At 49.7% G+C, this 18413-nt stretch overlaps 1 protein-coding gene across 1 annotated transcript in view; it reads left to right on the top strand.

The window, feature by feature from the left end:
- HAUS6 (HAUS augmin like complex subunit 6) overlaps positions 1 to 18413 on the top strand; it is a 345826-nt gene that overhangs the window by 124587 nt on the left and 202826 nt on the right. The window contains exons 8-9 of the mRNA XM_029608783.1: positions 1449 to 1622; positions 9675 to 9868. Of these exons, the coding sequence (XP_029464643.1) occupies positions 1449 to 1622; positions 9675 to 9868 (368 nt within the window). The remainder of the gene's footprint in view (positions 1 to 1448; positions 1623 to 9674; positions 9869 to 18413) is intronic.

The raw sequence follows: 18413 nt of genomic DNA, 5'->3' as shown, positions 1-18413 counted from the left end.
GTGTTCATGTAATCTGATATCTCTCCCCTGATTGGGTTGTTCGGGCCACATGACTTTTTTGTGGCAATTTTGAGAGCTTTTACCTTGTCATTCTAACTCTGAACAAGCTTACTTCAGTGTTATATGAAAGGCAGTCTCAGGTATGTGTGTTGGTTTCTCTAAAAATTGTTAGTTATAGGGTGCTGTTTTATTTATTTTATCTGATTTTTATATTCCGGTTTTTGGAACTTCAAAGTGGATTACATTCAGGTATTGTAATTTTAATTATCTATTTCATCTAGAATGTTTTTCACTGAATATGCTCTTTTCAGAATACATCTTTTATGTGGCTCTGAATATATATTTTTTGTAATTAATAGCTGAGTCCTTCCCGAAGAAGATGACAGGCAAAACATGGCCATGTTGGGTGACCACAGTGTTTGAAGTTTGGACATGATGCAATGATATCAATGGAAATTTACATGTTGAAATTTCAATAAAGATGCGATATTGAATAGACATTGGAATCTTTGATCATTATATGAGCACCTGGAACTTAATCGATTAGTTTGGGTTTAAAATAATGCTTCATATTCTTGCTATGATAGTTTGGATATCCATGTGAGGTCTTGAGATCCACCTGGTTATTCTGCTACACTGAACTCATGATCATCACAAGGCTAAATGTAAACATATACTCTGCATGTACAGGAATCCCCTGTCCCCTAACGGGTGCAGAGCATAACTAGTTCAACTCATGGTACAAAAAAAAAAGATTGATATCTTCCCAGTAACAGCAACACAAACTCCCTCTGCTACCAGGTGTATTGTAAAATACAAAATCTGAAAAATTTAGCAGCACATGTATAGCAAACCTGCCATATTATAGCAACACTAACTATTTTGATTCAAACAGTAATAGCCCTACCTATGAAAAGGCAGCAGTGCACCACTAACGCAATATCATATTGAGAAAAAGCAACAAATAAGACTGATACAAATCTCTACTTGTTAGTGAAGTACCTCACTTCAGTCACATACAGACAGTCCGACCTTCACCAAATTCAGATTAAAAGACTACAAATAACAAATGTGGAGACAAAACTGGGATGGAAGCCCCTCAACATACAGTGCATAACTAGAGAACTAGAAATATATTTCCTCCTATGCTAAGCAAAGGTAGAAGAAATGCACCTTCCTAAACCTGATATTACAGATCTTGCACCCTGTTGTTCCCCCCTCTGTCCCATCATTTACTTCTCCCCACTATTTACTTTCAATTCCCCCCCCCCCCCCCCCCCCCCCCCCCCCCCAGCATTTTGCAAGTTCCTTAAAGATAAATAATATGGTTTCATAAAAACAGAATCAATAGCTAAAAAGTACTTGTTACCCTATAATATGTGTAAGTCATAAGTCTGGGCTTTTAACTGGAAGAGCAATCATATTGAACTGTCCTGTTTATCCTTTAGGTTCGGGGTATGTGGGCATCAGTCATGGAAACGCTCTCATTTCTGGCAGAAGAAAAGGAAGTTGTGGATTCTGTGCTTCAGGGTCATGTTGACCAGTACATCCTGGATGGAGCTAGTGTTGATTTGAATGTGCCAAGGCTGCTAGTTGACAAAATTGAGAATGAAATATACAAGGTGAGTTACTGCCTTTTCCTTTGTAGCCTATGTTGAGTCTTGAGGTGAAAGGCCCTGCTTTTGTAAAAGATAGAAAAATCTTTTTAAGCAGTAATGTTCCCTAAAAGACCTATCCTTAATTTTTCCCCTCACTTCTTCCAAGGTTTTCTCTTTCATCTGAAAGTTTTCTTCTACATTTTTTTTTATTTTTTAGTTCTTTGGTTCCCTGTACGTACCAGGATCAGTCCAGACAGTGGGTTATCTCCCCCTTCCAGCAGATGGAGTCATAGAGAACTTTGAAGGATGCTTCCTTATAAGGTAGTGCACCCTCTACTAATCCTCAGTATTCTCTTGACTCCAGCAGATGACAGGGGTGGCTTTCGTTCCCCACTGAGATGACTAGAAAGCTATTTTAGGAATTTTCTCTATTTTCCTCAGCTTTCCTTTCTTTTGGATGGATCAAGTCTGATTAAAAAAAAAATCTTTTGAATTTCTGAGGGAATTATTTTGGAGAGCTCTCCTTTCACCTCTGCTCCTGTTTTAGTGGGAGCATTCTAAGCTTGCAGGCAGTACCATTTGCAGCTCTCCCCACCCCCTCCCATCTCTGTTGTCGGGATAAGTTTCTTTTTATTTTCTTTTTGACAGGGTATTTCCTCTCTTCCCCTCTCCAGGGTGCAAGTCTGTGGTGCCGACCTCTCCCCCTGTGGCTGCTATCCAACCCGTTGTTCCTGAGACGCCGTTTTCCTCGGGGCAGCCAGCACAGAGAGGCGTTATTCCTCTGTGCCTCTATCTGTGGGTCGCTGAGGGATAGAGAGAGAGCAGGACTGAAGCGGAGGCTATTACCCGCTTCTTACAGCCATGAACCTGGTGAGCGTGAGGAAGAACAGGCTGCAGCGGAGGTTTTTCGCACTTCCCGCAGCTTTAAGCCCTGCCTGTCTCTCGCGTTGAAATCAGCTGGTTCCCTCGTGGCTCTGTCGAGGATCCCCATGCCTCGTTCGTCCAGGTGCTGAGCTTGTGGAGAGCCTGGGTCGAGGCTCTCCCGCAAGGGGATTTGCACAGCTTGCCTCCCTGGTGGGGAGGGACCCTCTCAGCCACCGGCCCACTCTGGTTCTTGTCTTTTGCCGCGCCTCGACAGACAGGGGCCGGCCCCGATCCCGCTGACCACGGGAGCGGCGGCCATTTTGTCTCCAGACTCTGCTGCCCCTGCGCTAAAAGGAGAAGAGCAGGATGCGCCTATTTCATATCAGCCGCCGGTTTTGACACCCGTTCCACCTCTGGAGCCTTTTCCTCTGTCAGGGAATCTTCCTACTCTTCCTCCATCGGGGCCACCTCCGTTTTCCACGGATTTTGTTCTCCTGCTTCACAATGCTTACCTGGCCAGGATGGGCCAGCGCCAGGAATTTCTGGCGGGACCTCCTCCTCCTAAGGTACCCAGAATGGCTGATTCCACTGAGGTCTTGGGGAGTGCCCAAGGGTCAGCGGTCCCGGGAACAGGTGTGCCTCAGACACCTCAAGCGCTCAGAGGGTCCGTTTGGTACACCCCTCTGCGGGTGGGGATGATGGACGGACTGTTCCTCAGCAGGACCCAGATCCGGATGAATCTTCAACTACGGCTCAATTGGAAGGGGATGAGCTGGACCCCCTCATTCCACATATCCTACAGGAATTGGACATTGAGGCTCCTCAGGACCTGCCTGAGCCTAATTCACCAGCAAAGAAAGGGGGACCCCCTTCTGGCTGGTCTACTTCCGCCATGTAGGTCCTTTCCTTCCCATCCCTCTTTCCTTCAACTGTTATCCAGGGAATGGGATTCTCCGGAGACCTCTCTCAAGGTCGGCAGAGCCATGGATAAGCTATATCCTCTCCCTGATGATTTCCTGGAGCTCCTTAAGGTTCCCAAAGTAGATTCTGCGGTCTCAGTGGTGACGAAAAGAACTACCATTCCAGTAACGGGTGGTGCAGCCTTGCGAGATCTTCAGGATCGAAAGCTGGAAGTTTATCTTAAGAGAGTATTCAAGGTGTCCGCCCAGGGGGTCCGGGCGGCCATTTGTAGTTCCTTCACGCAGCGTGCAGGCCTCCGCTGGTTTCAACAGCTGCTCAGCTCCCAGGAGTTGCCTCCTGAGGAAGCACTTTAGGCAGACCACTTAGAGGCCGTCATAGCATATGGAGCAGACGCTCTTATATGACATTCTGAGAGTCTTGGCCAGATCTATGGTTTCTGCAGTCTCGGCTAAACGCCTCCTCTGGATCCGCAACTGGTCAGTGGATTCTTCTTCCAAGTCGCAGCTGGGATCTCTACCCTTCAAGGGCAAGCTACTATTTGGGGAGGATCTGGACCAGATTATCAAGTCCCTCGGAGAGAATAAGGTACACAAACTGCCAGAGGATCGCCCTAGTTCTTCTAGGTCGTTCAATTCCACTAGAAGCCAATTCAAGAATCAACGTAGTTTCCGCCAGGCAAGGACTGCAGCCCCTAGTCAGCCGTCCTCTCGATCCCAATCCTGGACTCGGTCCTTTCGTGCCAGAAGACAGCCCTGCTCTGGTCCGGCCCAGGGGACGTCCCCCAAGTCTTCACAATAAAGCTATGCCGGCCCACTCCCCGATCTCCAGGATAGGGGGACGTCTCTCTCTTTTCTACGAGGAGTGGGTCAACATCACGTCAGATCAGTGGGTCCTGGATAATCTAAGAAACGGCTACTTGTTAAAATTTGCTCGGCCGCTAAGAGATAGGTTCCTCTTCTTTCCATGTGGCCCAGTCCAGAAACAACTCATAATCCGGCAGACACTCGACAGGCTTCTGGCTCTCTGAGCGATTCGTATGGTCCCCCCCCCCTGGAAGTAGGCCGGGGACATTATTCGGTATACTTCGTAGTCCCCAAGAAGGAAGGTTCCTTCCACCCAATCTTGGATCTCAAGATGGTCAACAGGGCCCTCAAGATTCCCCACTTTCGGATGGAAACCTTGTGCTCCGTGATAGCGGTGGTGCACTCCGGAGAATTTTTGCCCTCCCTGGATCTGAAGGAAGCTTATCTACACATTCCCATCCTCCAGGCGCATCAGCGTTTTCTGCGATTCAAGATTCTGGGGCAACATTTCCTGTTCCGGGCTCTCTACACTTTGGTCTTGCGATCGCTCCTCGAACCTTCATGAAGGTGATGATAGTAGTAGCCGCCGTCCCTTACAGCACGCCCTGCTCTCCCGCTGGAAGCCGGTGTCTCGGGACTTCCAAGCCATCCTCCCTCTCCCACAGGGAGCCAAGGACAGTCTTTTGTGGTGGTTCAACCTCACTCATCTTCTCCAGGGTGTTCCTTTGGACATCCCGAAATGGGTAATCGTCACGATGGACGCCAGTCTCTCTGGCTGGGGAGCGGTGTGTCAGATGAGTTCTGCGCAAGTGAAGTGGACGCCGACCCAAGCAACTTCGCCGATCAATCGCTTGGAGACCAGAGCATTGTGTGTGGCATTGAAATACTTCCTGTCTATCGTCGCGCAGTCCGAATACTCTGACAATGCGACCACTGTGGCGTGGCTTACATCAATCGCCAAGGGGGCACGAGGAGCTGGCATGTCTCTCGGGAGACAGTTTGGCGTGGGCGGAGACTCACCTCTCCCGCCTAGTGGCTTCCCACATCACAGGCGTAGACAACGTTCAAACCGACTTTCTCACTCAACATCTAGATCCCGGAGAGTGGGAACTCTTAGAGGAGGCGGTGAATCTCCTGTTCCACAGATGGGGGACCTCCTACCTGGACCTAATGGCAACCTCCCGGAATGCCAAGTCAGCTTGGTTCTTCAGTCACAGAAGAGAGTATGGCGCAGAGGGTGTGGATGCCTTAGTCCTCCCCTGGCCCCGTCACGTTCTTCTCTATGTGTTTCCCCCTTGGCCTCTGGTGGGCAAGGTCCTCCGGAGAATAGAGTCGCATCAGGGCCTGGTAATTCTGGTGGCGCCAGAATGGCCCAGTCGCCCGTGGTTTGCAGACTTGATCAACCTCGCAGTGGACGGACCTCTTTGTCTGGGTCACCTTCCATGTTTGCTGTGTCAGTGTCTGGTATCTTTAGCCCAGGCCGATCGCTTCTGTCTTGCGGCCTGGCTTTTGAGAGGCACCGGCTGAGAGGGCGTGGATATCCAGAGGCTGTTATCTCGACTCTCCTCAAGGCTAGAAAGACATCTACCGCCATCTCTTATGTCAGGGTTTGGAAGGTTTTTGAGAACTGGTGTACCGCCTCGGTGGCTCAGATCTTTTCTTCAACAGGGACTGGAGAAGGGTCTGGCCTACAACTCGTTGAGAGTGCAAGTCTTTGCCCTAGGCTCTCTACTTCATCAACGAGAGGGAACTTCCCTTTCCTCTCACCCGGATATCATCCGATTCCTCAGGGGGGTGAAGCACGTGAAACATCCGGTCCACACTCTCTATCCCTCGTGGAGTCTCAATCTTGTCCTCCGAATCTTGGTCGGGCGACCCTCAAGGATATCACTCTCAAGACGGTTTTCCTGGTAGCTATCTGTGCTGCCCGCAGAATCTCGAAGCTTCAAGCACTCTCTTGCAGAGAGCCCTACCTTCGTTTCACGGATTCAGGAGTTTCCTTGCGCATTGTGCCTGCTTTTCTGCCCAAGGTGGTTTCCGAGTTTCACTTGAATCAGACGGTAGAGCTTCAGTCCTTCTCAGCGGACACATCGGCGGATCTACGCAAGCTAGATGTCAAGCGTATCCTCATTCGCTATCTGGAAGTCACTAATGATTTTTGCTTTTCGGACCATCTTTTCGTTCTCTGGCATAGTCCGAAGAAGGGGGCCAAGGTGTCAAAAACTACCATTGCTCGCTGGCTGAAAGAGGCGATCTCGGTGGCCTACATTGGGGCCTTGACACCCGCTGGAGTCGATAACCTCCAGCGGGTTTCAAGGCCCATTCTCTTTGAGCTCAAGCTGCTTCCTGGGTGGAGATGCAATCTGTCTCGTTCCAGGAGATTTGTCGAGCTGCAACTTGGAAATCGTTACATACCTTTGCTAGTCATTATCGTCTACACATACAGTCGCCTACTTTTGGCTCCTTTGGCTCTAGGGTCATTCGAGCAGGGCTTTCCGGGGCCCACCCTACGTAGGGAAGCTATGGTATATCCCACTGTCTGGACTGATCCTGGTACGTACAGGGAAAAGAAAATTATTCCTTAAGTGCTAATTTTCGTTCCTGTAGTACAAAGGATCAGTCCAGACGCCCTCCCTGACGGTTTATTGGCAGGCCGATACAGTAAGGACACATAAGAGTGCGGCAGTGCCCGGGCGCACCCTCGTTTGCCGCGCGCACAGTTTGGATCACATACCGCTCAATACAGTATTCAAATGAGATGCAAATGCAAGCCGGGTCCAAAGCGCATCCATGAAGCAGTAGGCGTGCGCAATCCATTTTACTGTATAGAGCAGTATACAGCGCCTATACAGTATCCTGGGTGCGCTGGTACCTGTCATTTCAAATGCCATTCCACCAGAAAAGTGGATGGTTCTCCTACAGACCCCGCGCAAGGGAGAGACGAAATTTCACGGGCAAACTTCCCCCAACCCCCGCTCACCTGCCCTGGCCGCGGCCACGCAAGCCCCCAGCAGCAGCAGCAGAAGGGTGTCCATGGGTGCCGGTCTCCGTGCGGGCGCGCTGACAGCTCTGGAGCAGCCCCAGTCTTCTCCCCTCCTCCCGAGGCGCGCACCGCGGCTCCCCTGCCTCCCGGGGGCAGCCGGCGACGAGAGCGGCTTCAGCAGCCCGGGGCGGATCGGGGTCACGGCGTGCGTTCATGCGCCTGCTGCCTTGAGCTCCCAAATTGGGCTTACAGGCATGCGTTCATGCACCTTCGCTGGCGGGGGCTGCTGGAAGCTGCCTCGCATGGGGAGCGCCCGATCCGACCCGGGGTGCTGAAGCCGCTCTCGCCGCTGGCTGCCCCCGGGAGGCAGGGGAGCCGCGGTGCGCGCCTCTGGGAGGAGGGGAGAGAGGACTGGGGCTGCTCCGGAGCTGTCAGCGCGCCCGCACGGGAGACCGGCACCCATGGACGCCCTTCTGCTGCTGCTGCTGGGGGCTTGCATGGCCGCGGCCAGGGCAGGTGAGCGAGGGCTGGGGGAAAGTTTGCCCGTGAAATTTCGTCTCTCTTGCCTGTCCGAAGGAGGCGGAAAATCGGAGCTGCGCGCACAGGTGCTTTGTCGCGCTCCCTGCCGCCGATCGCCGGCTGCTGGGGCTTGCCTGACGCTTGTCAAGCTGGCAATCCCCGATGCCCGAGCGTAATACAGAAATGATTTTCGCCCTGCGCCTTGCTTTATTTTTTGTAATAATTTTTATCTCTTGTGCGAGAAGCATTTTTTTTCTGTGGATTGGGTTGGTTTGGGACTGGGCGGCTAAGTTCACCACACTAACGCCAGGGTCAGGGTAGGCAGTAAATTTGCAGGTTAAAGACGCGGCAAAATAGCTGGTTAAAAAGGCGATAATCTGTATCAGAGGGAATAGCTAATCCGATCATTAACATATTATATACATGCCGCGGGCGGAAAGGGATACGCGTCTATTTCAAGAAGCGGTAAGGACGCGTAAAACCGGATACTGAATCGCGTGTTAGACATACGCGTCCAAATTGTGCGTACAAAGCGGGTTAGAAACAGGGTAACTGCGGCCGCGCTTTACTGTATCGGCCTGTGGGTTTGGGATTGCCTCTCTGCTTAAATTGTTCTTCAGCGCCTTTTTTCCTTTGGCTGGTTAATGGTTCATTCTGCAAGTTTGTTGTTTGACACTGTTTTGTGCCCATTGCACACTGTTATTTGTTACTTAATTCTGTTCTTGATCCATCCTGGTTTTCCTCTTTGCTTTGATATACTCCATACTGAGGATTAGTAGAGGGTGCACTACCTTATTAAGGAAGCATCCTTCAAAGTTCTCTATGACTCCATCTGCTGGAAGGGGGAGATAACCCACTGTCTGGACTGATCCTACAGGAACTAAAATTAGCAGGTAAGGAATAATTTTCTTTTATTCCTGATAAGACCTGGTATCACCATGCATCTTTCTAGATGTCTACATAATATCTGTAGACTGTTTTCCTCATTCCTGTTTAGCCAGTAGGAACTCACATTCAATGTGAGCTTCAGCTGCAAACTGGAAACCCCTAAGAAGTCTACTGGAGACCATATTTAAATTGGATCCCCAAAGGGTACTATTAAACAATTTTTCTTCTAGTTCTGATGAAACATCTGAGTGAAAAAATTGGCTTGTATTACTTGTTATCCCAGGACAAGCGGGATGATAGGCCTCACATATGGGTGATGTCACTGGACGGAGCCCTATCACAGAAAACTTTGTCAAAGTTTCTAGAAACTTTTGATTGGCACATTGAGCCCACTGAGCATGCCCAGCATGCCATGAATCCTCGAGCCACAGGGGTCTCCCTTCAGTCTTCTTTTTTCCGCACTGCAGTTAGCTTCGCGGTGAAGGAGCCCTATGTGATACTTCACACGTTTTTTCCTCATGGAAAATGTTTGAAAGATTTCTCAAAACTTACTCCCTTTTCTGCTATTTCCTTGTCCTTTCTGAGGAACTCTTGCACCTCTTTGTGATCTAGTGACCCAGCTGATTTCCTATTAAGCTTTCTGTTTCAAATGTAGTTGAAAAAGGTATTAGATTCTTCCTCTGTAGCAAGCTTCACAAATTCTCTTGGCTTCTCTTACTACTGTTTTACATCTAACTTGCCAATTTCTCCTTTTAAACTAGGGATCTTATCTGATATTGCCATAGGCATAAGAGTGAAATATCCTGACTTTGGAACTCCAGCTTGACAAGATATTAGATAACCTCTGGATGAAGCTGAAGCACATCAGGAGAGCCATGCTTTTCCTTGCTGCATCTCTTTCTCTCCTTTTCTAAATGCTAATAGATTTTACAATGAAACATGCAGAAGGATGAGAGCTAGGGTGTGGAAAAGTATGTACTGTTTTAAGTTATACAGTAGTTATTAAAATGTATATTTTATATTTTACTAATCTGGCAATAGGACTGATGTTGATGTACTAGGTGTAGTGAATTGATAACTTATTTTTTTTCTCTTTAGCTACATATTGAGAATGTGTATGAGGCTGGGAAGTTGAACTTTGTAACTATTATTCAGTTACTGAATGAAGCTTTGAAGATTTTGAGGCATGAGCGACGACAGATTGACCACAAAGGGCTGAAATTAGATGTTCAGTACATCAAAGGAAAAATCAAGTTTGAAGCTCAGGTTTTGTCAAGATTGAGACATATGAGGTAAGAACTAAAATTGCACTTTGGCATTGATGTGGTCTTTCTCCATTGAGAAGCAGAATTAAATTAGTCATAGCCAGTAGGTGATGCCATCTGACTGCACTGACACACATCCAGCTATCAGAGCTCAGAAATTATTCTGAGCATGTGCAGGAGTTTCTGCACATGGCCACTGCATGATGGGCTCTTCAGTCTTTTTGTCCAAGCTATTGCATGGATGGATTTTCTTTCTCTGTGTATTTGGCATTTTTGCTCACATTCCGATGGGCAGAGTAAATAGGGGAGTCCTCATGTTTATAGTGGAGGGTGTGCAATCTACCTTATAAATGGGCCATGACCGACGGCCCGCAAATGTGCAGTAGAGCGCAGCTCTACTGCGCATGTGCGGGCAAGGACGTCTGTCTTAGCCAGCGTAAAAAAAAAAAAAGCGGCGGCGCCGAGTGGCGGCGAACGACGACGAGGAGCGGCGGCAGCGCGGCCAGTAGCGAGAGAGGGAGGGAGGGACTGAGTGAGAGGGAGGGAGTGGGAGGGAGGGAGGGACGGAGTGAAAGGGACTGAGTGGGAGGGAGGGAGGGGGAGGGACTGAGTGAGGGAGGGGGAGGGACTGAGAGGGAGGGAGGTAGGGGGTGGGGAAGAGTGAGGGGAGAGGGAGAATGAGGGAGAGGTGAGAGACAGGGATGTGAGTAAGTGGAAGGGTAAGAAGTTGTGGAGCAGAGAAAAAGGGAGTGGAGGAGGGCTGAGGGAGATGGGATTGAGACAGGGTGGGGAGTGACTGAGGGAAGGGGAGAGAGGTGGGAGTGACTGAGGGGAAGGGGAGGGAGGTGAGAGTGAGGGGAAGGAGGCAGTGGGAGACAGAGAGTGAGTAAGACTGAGGGGTGGGAAGGGGGTGAGTGACTGAGGGGAAGGGGGAATGAGGGAGAAAAAGTGTAGGAGGGTGCTGTTTTCGAAAATGGACCGAAAACAAAAATGTAATGTAGCCCGTTGTGACGGGCTTAACGGCTTGTATCATTATAAGGTGTTCACGAGCACCAGAGGAATCTGTGTTCCTTTACCTGGATTTTTTTTCAAGCAGGCATTCTGGAGTCTCTCCACAAAATGATTCCATTTATTTGGTCCTTGAGATTCATTGTCGGTTTTCCAGTCCAACTTAATCCTATCTCAGATGATTCAACTTTTTGAAATGTGGATTGACTTCAGGAGAAAACCTTCCTGCCAATCAAGAAGGCCAAGACTTTAATGGGCCTCACAAAGTTCCCTTGTCCAATGGGACCATATATCAGTAAAGTTGGTCCTTGTCCTCCTGGGTCACATGGCAGCAGCGGTTTATGTACTTTGCTGGCTCACCTTCACAAGAACATAAGATATGCCATACAGGGTTAGACCAAGGGTCCATTAAGCCTAGTATCCTGTTTCCAACAGTGGCCAATCCAAGTCACAAGTACCTGGAAAGTACCCAAACATTAGATAAATCACAAAGTACTATTGGTTATTAATTATTATCATAGCAGTTTATGGATTTATCCTCTAGGAACTTCTCCAAATCTTTTTTAAACCCAGTTACATTAACTGCTGTAACCACATCCTCTGGCAATGAATTCCAGAGCTTAACTATGTGCTGAGTGAGAGAGAATTTTCCCATTACGTACCAGGATCAGTCCAGACTGCTGGGTTATGCCTCCCCTCCAGCAGATGGAGTCAGAGAGAAAACTGAAAGCACCCCCTAGATATACTGGTGTGCCACCTGCCATCCTTCAGTATTTCCTCTGACTCCAGCAGATTGAGAGGCATAACCTGCGGTCCTGTCTGTTCTGACTAAAACAATCTTTCAGGTGTTCTTTATGATTTTTATAACTGTGCTGGCTAGATCAACTGGTTTTATTCTCTTCCTTGCTTAGTGTAAAAAAAAAAAAAAAAAAAAAAAGGTGATATTTTTGTAGCAGTTTGTTGGTTTTGCTAGCGCAGCGTACAGGCAGGCACTGAGAGCTTGGCTCTCATTGTTTTACCCGGATTAGTGTCCCTTTTGGTCTTGGGGGAAAGTTTACCGGTGGGCCGGTCACCCTCCCCCCCAGAAGTACAGTGATTCCAGACTTTGATCTGAAGAGGGCTTTACTTAAAAAAAAAAAAAAAAAAAAGTGAATAAAAAGTGGATGCAGGACACATAAGCCCTGTTGGTAGCAGGCAGTGATCCATTTCCAGCCCTAGCCTGCCATGCTGGTAATTAGCCTGACCAGGGACTCCGGAGGGGGTGGAGGTTTTCACCCGGCGTTAGAGGTGCTTGCACAGGGCTCCTATTTTTGGCGCGCTTTTCTTCTGCCTCCTCGATGCCGCGTTCTTCAGCCTGCACGGCCTGCAGTAGGGCGGGGGTGCGACTCTCCCGGGAGGGTCTCTGCTCCTGCTGCATTCCCGGGGGCGAGGGGGCAGAGCGCAGCCCACAGCGGCGCGGATCCGTCCTCCTCGGCGCGGCTGAGGAGGCTGTCGGCGCCGCGATCCTCGGCCCCGCCTCCACCGCTGGCTTTGAGTCCTCATAGTGGCTCCGAATTTGATGCCCCAAGAGCCCCCCCCCCCCCTCCGGTGCGTCCTGTGGGGGGATCAATTAAAAGGAAGGTGCCTTTCTCCTCCAAGTTTGTGCTGTTGATGCACCAGGCTTTTTTGGAGGCAGAAGTAGGCTGGGAGCCAGACGAGCCTCCCCCTCTAAAAGTGCCTAAGGTGTCCTCGGTGCAGGACAAATCGGGAGACCAGGAAAAGGCTGAAGCTCCGGGCAAATCAGGAGCTTGTTCCCTTGAGGGTGCCGACGATCCGGGGTTCCCGGATCTCACCCAGGGCTCACCGGATGGGGCAGGGGCCGACATCTCTGACGCTCAGGGGTCTCTCGAAGGGGACGACCCCCTGGTTTTACGCCTGTTTGGCAGGGACGAGCTGAACTATTTGATTCTTCATGTTTTGAAGGAGCTGGAGATCCCAGCGCTGCAGCAGGACACGGATACTTCCACTGGGGACGTAGCTATGGGCGGGTCTGAGAGCCCTCCCCGCAAACCTTTCCCTTGCACTCTAAGGTATTACAGATCGTATCTAAGGAATGGGAGGTTGCAGAGGCATCCCTGCGCGTTCGCAGGGCAATGAATAAATTATATCCTCTGCCCTCGGATTCGTTAGAGATTTTTAAGGTCCCTTCGGTGGACTCGGCAGTCACTGCGGTGGTTAAGCATACTACCATTCCCGTCACGGGAGGGGTAGCCTTGAAAGATCTCCAGGACCGGAAGTTAGAGGTCCTATTAAAGCGCATTTTTGAGATAGCGGCTTTAGGAGTTCGGGCTGCGGCTTGTAGCAGTATGGTCCAGAGGGCCACACTGCGCTGGGTGCAACAATTACTAACCACCCAAGAACTCCCGCCGGAAGAGGCGGAGCAGGCCAATTGTGTGGAAGCGGCAGTTGCTTATACAGCGGATGCCCTGTATGATTTGCTAAGGACCTCTGCCCGCACTATGTCCTCGGCTGTTGCGGCCAGACGACTATTGTGGCTCTGTCGTTGGTCGGCAGATGCCTCTTCTAAGTCGCGACTAGCTTCTTTTCCCTTTAAGGGGAAGTTGTTGTTTGGTGAGGAGTTGGATCAACTCATCAAAGACTTGGAAGACAATAAGGTGTATAAGTTGCCGGAGGACAAGCCCCGACAATTGCGGTCTTTCGGAAACACGCGGTCCCGATTTCGAGGGCAATGCCTGTTTCGCACGGGAAGGGGTGGATCTTTTCCCCAAAGGCAGCAGGGCCCCAGGTCTCAGTCTTGGACTCCTTCCTTTCGAGGCAGACGACCACAACGAATGGGTTCCTCGCAGGGTTTGGCCACAGGCAAACCTGCGCAATGAAGGCGCGCAGGCCCATTCCTCCTTCCCACGCATCGGAGGCCGGTTATCCCAGTTTTGGGAGGAATGGGTCAAGATCACTTCAGACCAGTGGGTCCTCGACGTGGTGCGTCACGGTTACGAGTTGGATTTTGCTCGGCCCCTCCGGGATCTTTTTATGATATCTCCTTGCGGTCCTCCGGAAAAGCAACTGGTAATAGCCCAAACCGTGGCCCGGTTACGATCCCTGGGGGCAGTGGTGCCCGTTCCGCCGGACGAGACCAGAACAGGTCGGTATTCCATTTACTTCCTGGTTCCAAAGAAGGAAGGTAAGTTCCGGCCAATTTTGGATTTGAAGAGAGTAAACAGAGCCTTGCGCGTTCCCCGTTTTCGCATGGAAACTCTTCGATCTGTTATTGCGGCCGTCCACAGGGGAGAATTTTTGGCTTCTTTGGATCTGGCCGAGGCGTATCTTCACATTGGGATCATTGAGCGCCACCAGAGGTACCTGAGGTTCATGGTGCTCGGGGAACACTTTCAGTTTTGCGCCCTCCTGTTCGGGTTAGCCACAGCTCCGAGAGTGTTTACCAAGGTTCTCGTCGTAGTCGCAGCCTTCCTGCGCCATCAGGGAGTATTGGTGCATTCCTACCTCGACGATTGGCTTATCCGGGCGAAGTCGGAGGACTTGTGCAAGCGAGCAGTCCAGGTGGTGGTTCAGCAACTGCAGTCGCTAGGTTGGGTAGTCAACTTTGCAAAGAGCCAGCTGGTTCCGAGTCAGTGTTTGGAATTTTTGGGAGCAAGTTTCGATACCTTGGTTGGCAAGGTATACCTGACTCAGCAGAGACTGGAGAACCTGATGCTTCAGGTACAGAACCTACTGGATCTCCCCTTACCTACGGCATGGGATTATTTGCAGGTCATTGGACATATGGTTTCTACTCTGGAAATGGTGCCGTGGGCTTTTGCGCATATGTGTCCTTTGCAAACTGCTCTTCTTTCTCGCTGGGACCAGAAAACCGGGGATTATGGTGCCCAGTTGCCGCTGATGGAACCGGCTCGGTCCAGTCTAGCTTGGTGGTTGATCTCGGACCACCTCTTGCAGGGGGTAGATCTCGATCCTCCTCAGTGGGTGGTAGTGACGACTGATGCCAGTCTAACGGGCTGGGGAGCGGTCTGTCAATCAAGAGCGGTACAGGGAACGTGGTCCCCTCGCCAGGCCTCTTGGTCCATCAACCGTCTGGAGACCAGAGCGGTACGTCTAGCCTTGCGCCACCTTCTGCCCCTGGTACGCGGTCGGGCGGTTCGAGTCCTCTCGGACAACGCAACCACGGTAGCATATATAAATCGCCAGGGCGGTACAAGAAGTCGACCGGTGGCGACCGAAGCAGCGATGTTGATGACCTGGGCGGAGCGTTATCTGTCCCGCATCGCGGCCACCCACATTGCAGGCGTAGACGACGTTCAGGCGGATTATCTCAGTCGACAACACTTGGACCCCGGAGAGTGGGAGCTCTCGGCCGAGGCAATGAGTCTCATCACCCTACGATGGGGGATTCCGCACCTAGACCTGATGGCGACTCGGCACAATGCAAAGGCGGCGCGTTTCTTCAGCCGAAGGCGAGAGCACGGGTCGGAAGGAGTGGATGCACTCGTGCTTCCATGGCCTCGTCACGTCCTCCTCTATGTATTTCCTCCATGGCCTCTGATCGGCAAGGTGTTAAGACGCATAGAATCGCATCGTGGTCGGGTGATTTTAGTGGCCCCGGAGTGGCCAAGAAGACCATGGTTCGCGGATCTGGTTCATCTTGCGACGGACAGACCTTTACGTCTGTCATCTTCCGAACCTCCTTCGGCAAGGGCCGGTATTTTTAGATCTGGCGGATCACTTTTGTCTGGCGGCTTGCCTTATGAAAGGAGACAATTAAGGAAAAAGGGTTATTCTGAGCCTATCATTTCCACACTGCTTCGGGCACGGAGGCCCTCTACTACGCTTACTTATGCTAGAGTGTGGAAGGTGTTTGACTCCTGGTGCGGTGTCTTGAAGATTGCACCACGCCGGGCTTCTGTAGCTCAAATCCTTACGTTTTTGCAGGATGGCTTGAAGAAGGGTTTGGCTTACAGTTCTCTGAGGGTTCAGGTAACAGCTCTGGGGTGTTTGAGAGGAAAGGTTGAAGGGTCCTCTCTCGCCTGTCACCCAGACGTAGCACGCTTTTTACGTGGTGTTCAGAACTTGTGTCCTCTGCTGCGGCCTCCTTGCCCGTCTTGGAATTTGAACTTGGTTCTCAAAGGCCTCAATGTTGGCCCCCTTTGAGCCTCTCAGGCGGGCCTCCTTAAAGGATTTAACTCTCAAGACGGTGTTTCTCGTGGCGATCGCGTCCGCTCGTAGGGTCTCTGAGTTGCAAGCTCTTTCATGTAGAGAACCGTTCTTGCGTATTTCGGACTCAGGTGTGTCGTTGCGTACGGTACCTTCTTTCTTACCTAAGGTGGTATCGGCCTTTCATGTAAATCAGACGGTGGAATTGCCTTCCTTCTCGGCAACAGAACTACAGTCTTCTCAAGGGTCAGATTTGAGACGTTTGGATGTTCGTCAAGTGCTCATGCGATATTTAGAAGTTACCAATGATTTTCGACGGTCTGATCATCTGTTTGTCTTGTGGCATGGCCCCAGGAAGGGGCTTCAGGCGTCCAAAGTAACTATTGCCCGTTGGTTGAAGGGCTCGATCTCTGCCACGTACATTGGTGGCGGTAAGGCTGTTCCTGAGGGGCTCAAGGCCCATTCTCTCCGTTCTCAAGCGACTTCGTGGGCAGAAAGTCACCTGGTTTCGAGCCAAGAGATTTGCAGGGCGGCCACTTGGAAGTCGTTGCATACTTTCGCTCGACATTATCGGGTTTATGTTCGAGGGCCGTCACCTACTTCCTTTGGAAGCAGCGTACTTCGAGCGGGACTCTCGGGGTCCCACCCCATTTAAGTCAGCTCGGGTACATCTCAGCAGTCTGGACTGATCCTGGTACGTACAGGGAAAGGAAAATTAGGTTCTTACCTGATAATTTTCGTTCCTGTAGTACCAAGGATCAGTCCAGACGCCCGCCCAGTAATGGTGTTTCAGGAGAGTCCGCTCATAACAGTATCTTTTCCACTCTTTCAGGTATCGATAACTTGATACGGTAAGTGATTATTCATTTCGTTGCCGTTTGCTTGGTTGGCTCAGTAGTGTTTGAGCGATGTTAATACTTACTTTTGCAGAGTTTTACTACTTGATAGAGCCAGTGGCCATAGTTAATTTTTGGCTATTTTTGGCAGAAGGATGATCCATTTCTTCTGCTTTGATATCAATTATACTGAAGGATAGCAGGTGGCACACCAGTATATCTAGGGGGTGCTTTCAGTTTTCTCTCTGACTCCATCTGCTGGAGGGGAGGCATAACCCAGCAGTCTGGACTGATCCTTGGTACTACAGGAACGAAAATTATCAGGTAAGAACCTAATTTTCCTTTCTTCAATCTGTTTTAAATGAGCTACTTGCTAACTTCATGGAATGCCCCCTGGTCCTTCTATTATCTGAGAGAGTAAATAACCGATTTATATTAACTTGTTCAAGTCTCTTCTCCAAACTGAACAGCCCTATCTTCTTTAGCCTTTCCTCATAGGGCAGCCATTCAATGCCCCTTATTTTGGTCGACCTTCTCTGTACATTCTGCAGTGCAGCGATATCCTTTTTGAAATGCGGTGACCAGAATTGCACACAGTATTTGAGGTGCCTTCTCACCATGGAGCGATACAGAAGCATTATGACATCCATAGTTTTATTTACGATTCCCTTCCTAATAATTCCTGACATTGTTTGCTTTTTTGATTACCACAGCACAGGGCCGTGTGCCGTATTCACTATGATGCCTAGATCTTTCCTGGGTGGTAACTTCTAAGATAGAACCTAACATTGTGTAACTAAAGCAAGGGTTATTTTTCCCTATATGCATCACTTTATACTTGTCCACGTTAAATCACAAGTGGATTGTGATACATTGCAGGAGGACCTTGCAAGACTGGAAGATTGGGCATCCAAATGGCAGATGAAATTTAATGTGGACAAATGCATGGTATTGCATATAGGGGGAAAAAAAACCCTTGCTGTAGTTACACGGTTAGGTTCCATATTAGGAGCTACCACCCAGGAAAAAGATCTAGGCATCATGGTGGATAATACTTTAAAATTGTCGGCTCAGTGTGCTGCAGCAGTCAAAAAAGCAAACAATGTTAGGAATTATTAGGAAGGGAATGGTTAATAAAACGGAAAATGTCATAATGCCTCTGTATCGCTCCATGGAGAGACCGCACCTTGAATACTGTGTATAATTCTGGTCGCCGCATCTCAAAAAAGATATAGTTGCAGTGGAGAAGGTACAGAGAAGAGCAACCAAAATGATAAAGGGGATGGAACAGCTCCCCTATGAGGAAAGACTGAAGAGGTTAGGACTGTTCAGCTTGGAGAAGAGACGGCTGAGGGGGGATATGATAGAGGTCTTTAAGATCATGGGAGGTCTTGAACGAGTAGATGTGAATTGGTTTTTTACACTTTCAAATAATAGAAGGACTAGGGGGCATTGCATGAAGGTAGCAAGTAGCACATTTAAGACTAATTGGAGAAAATTATTTTTCACTCAGCGCATAATTAAGCTCTGGAATTTGTTGCCAGAGGATGTGGTTAGTGCAG

This window comes from Rhinatrema bivittatum, chromosome 1 (assembly GCF_901001135.1).
Source record: "Rhinatrema bivittatum chromosome 1, aRhiBiv1.1, whole genome shotgun sequence".
NCBI lineage: Eukaryota > Metazoa > Chordata > Amphibia > Gymnophiona > Rhinatrematidae > Rhinatrema > Rhinatrema bivittatum.
This window is presented reverse-complemented; position numbering and strand designations above follow the sequence as displayed.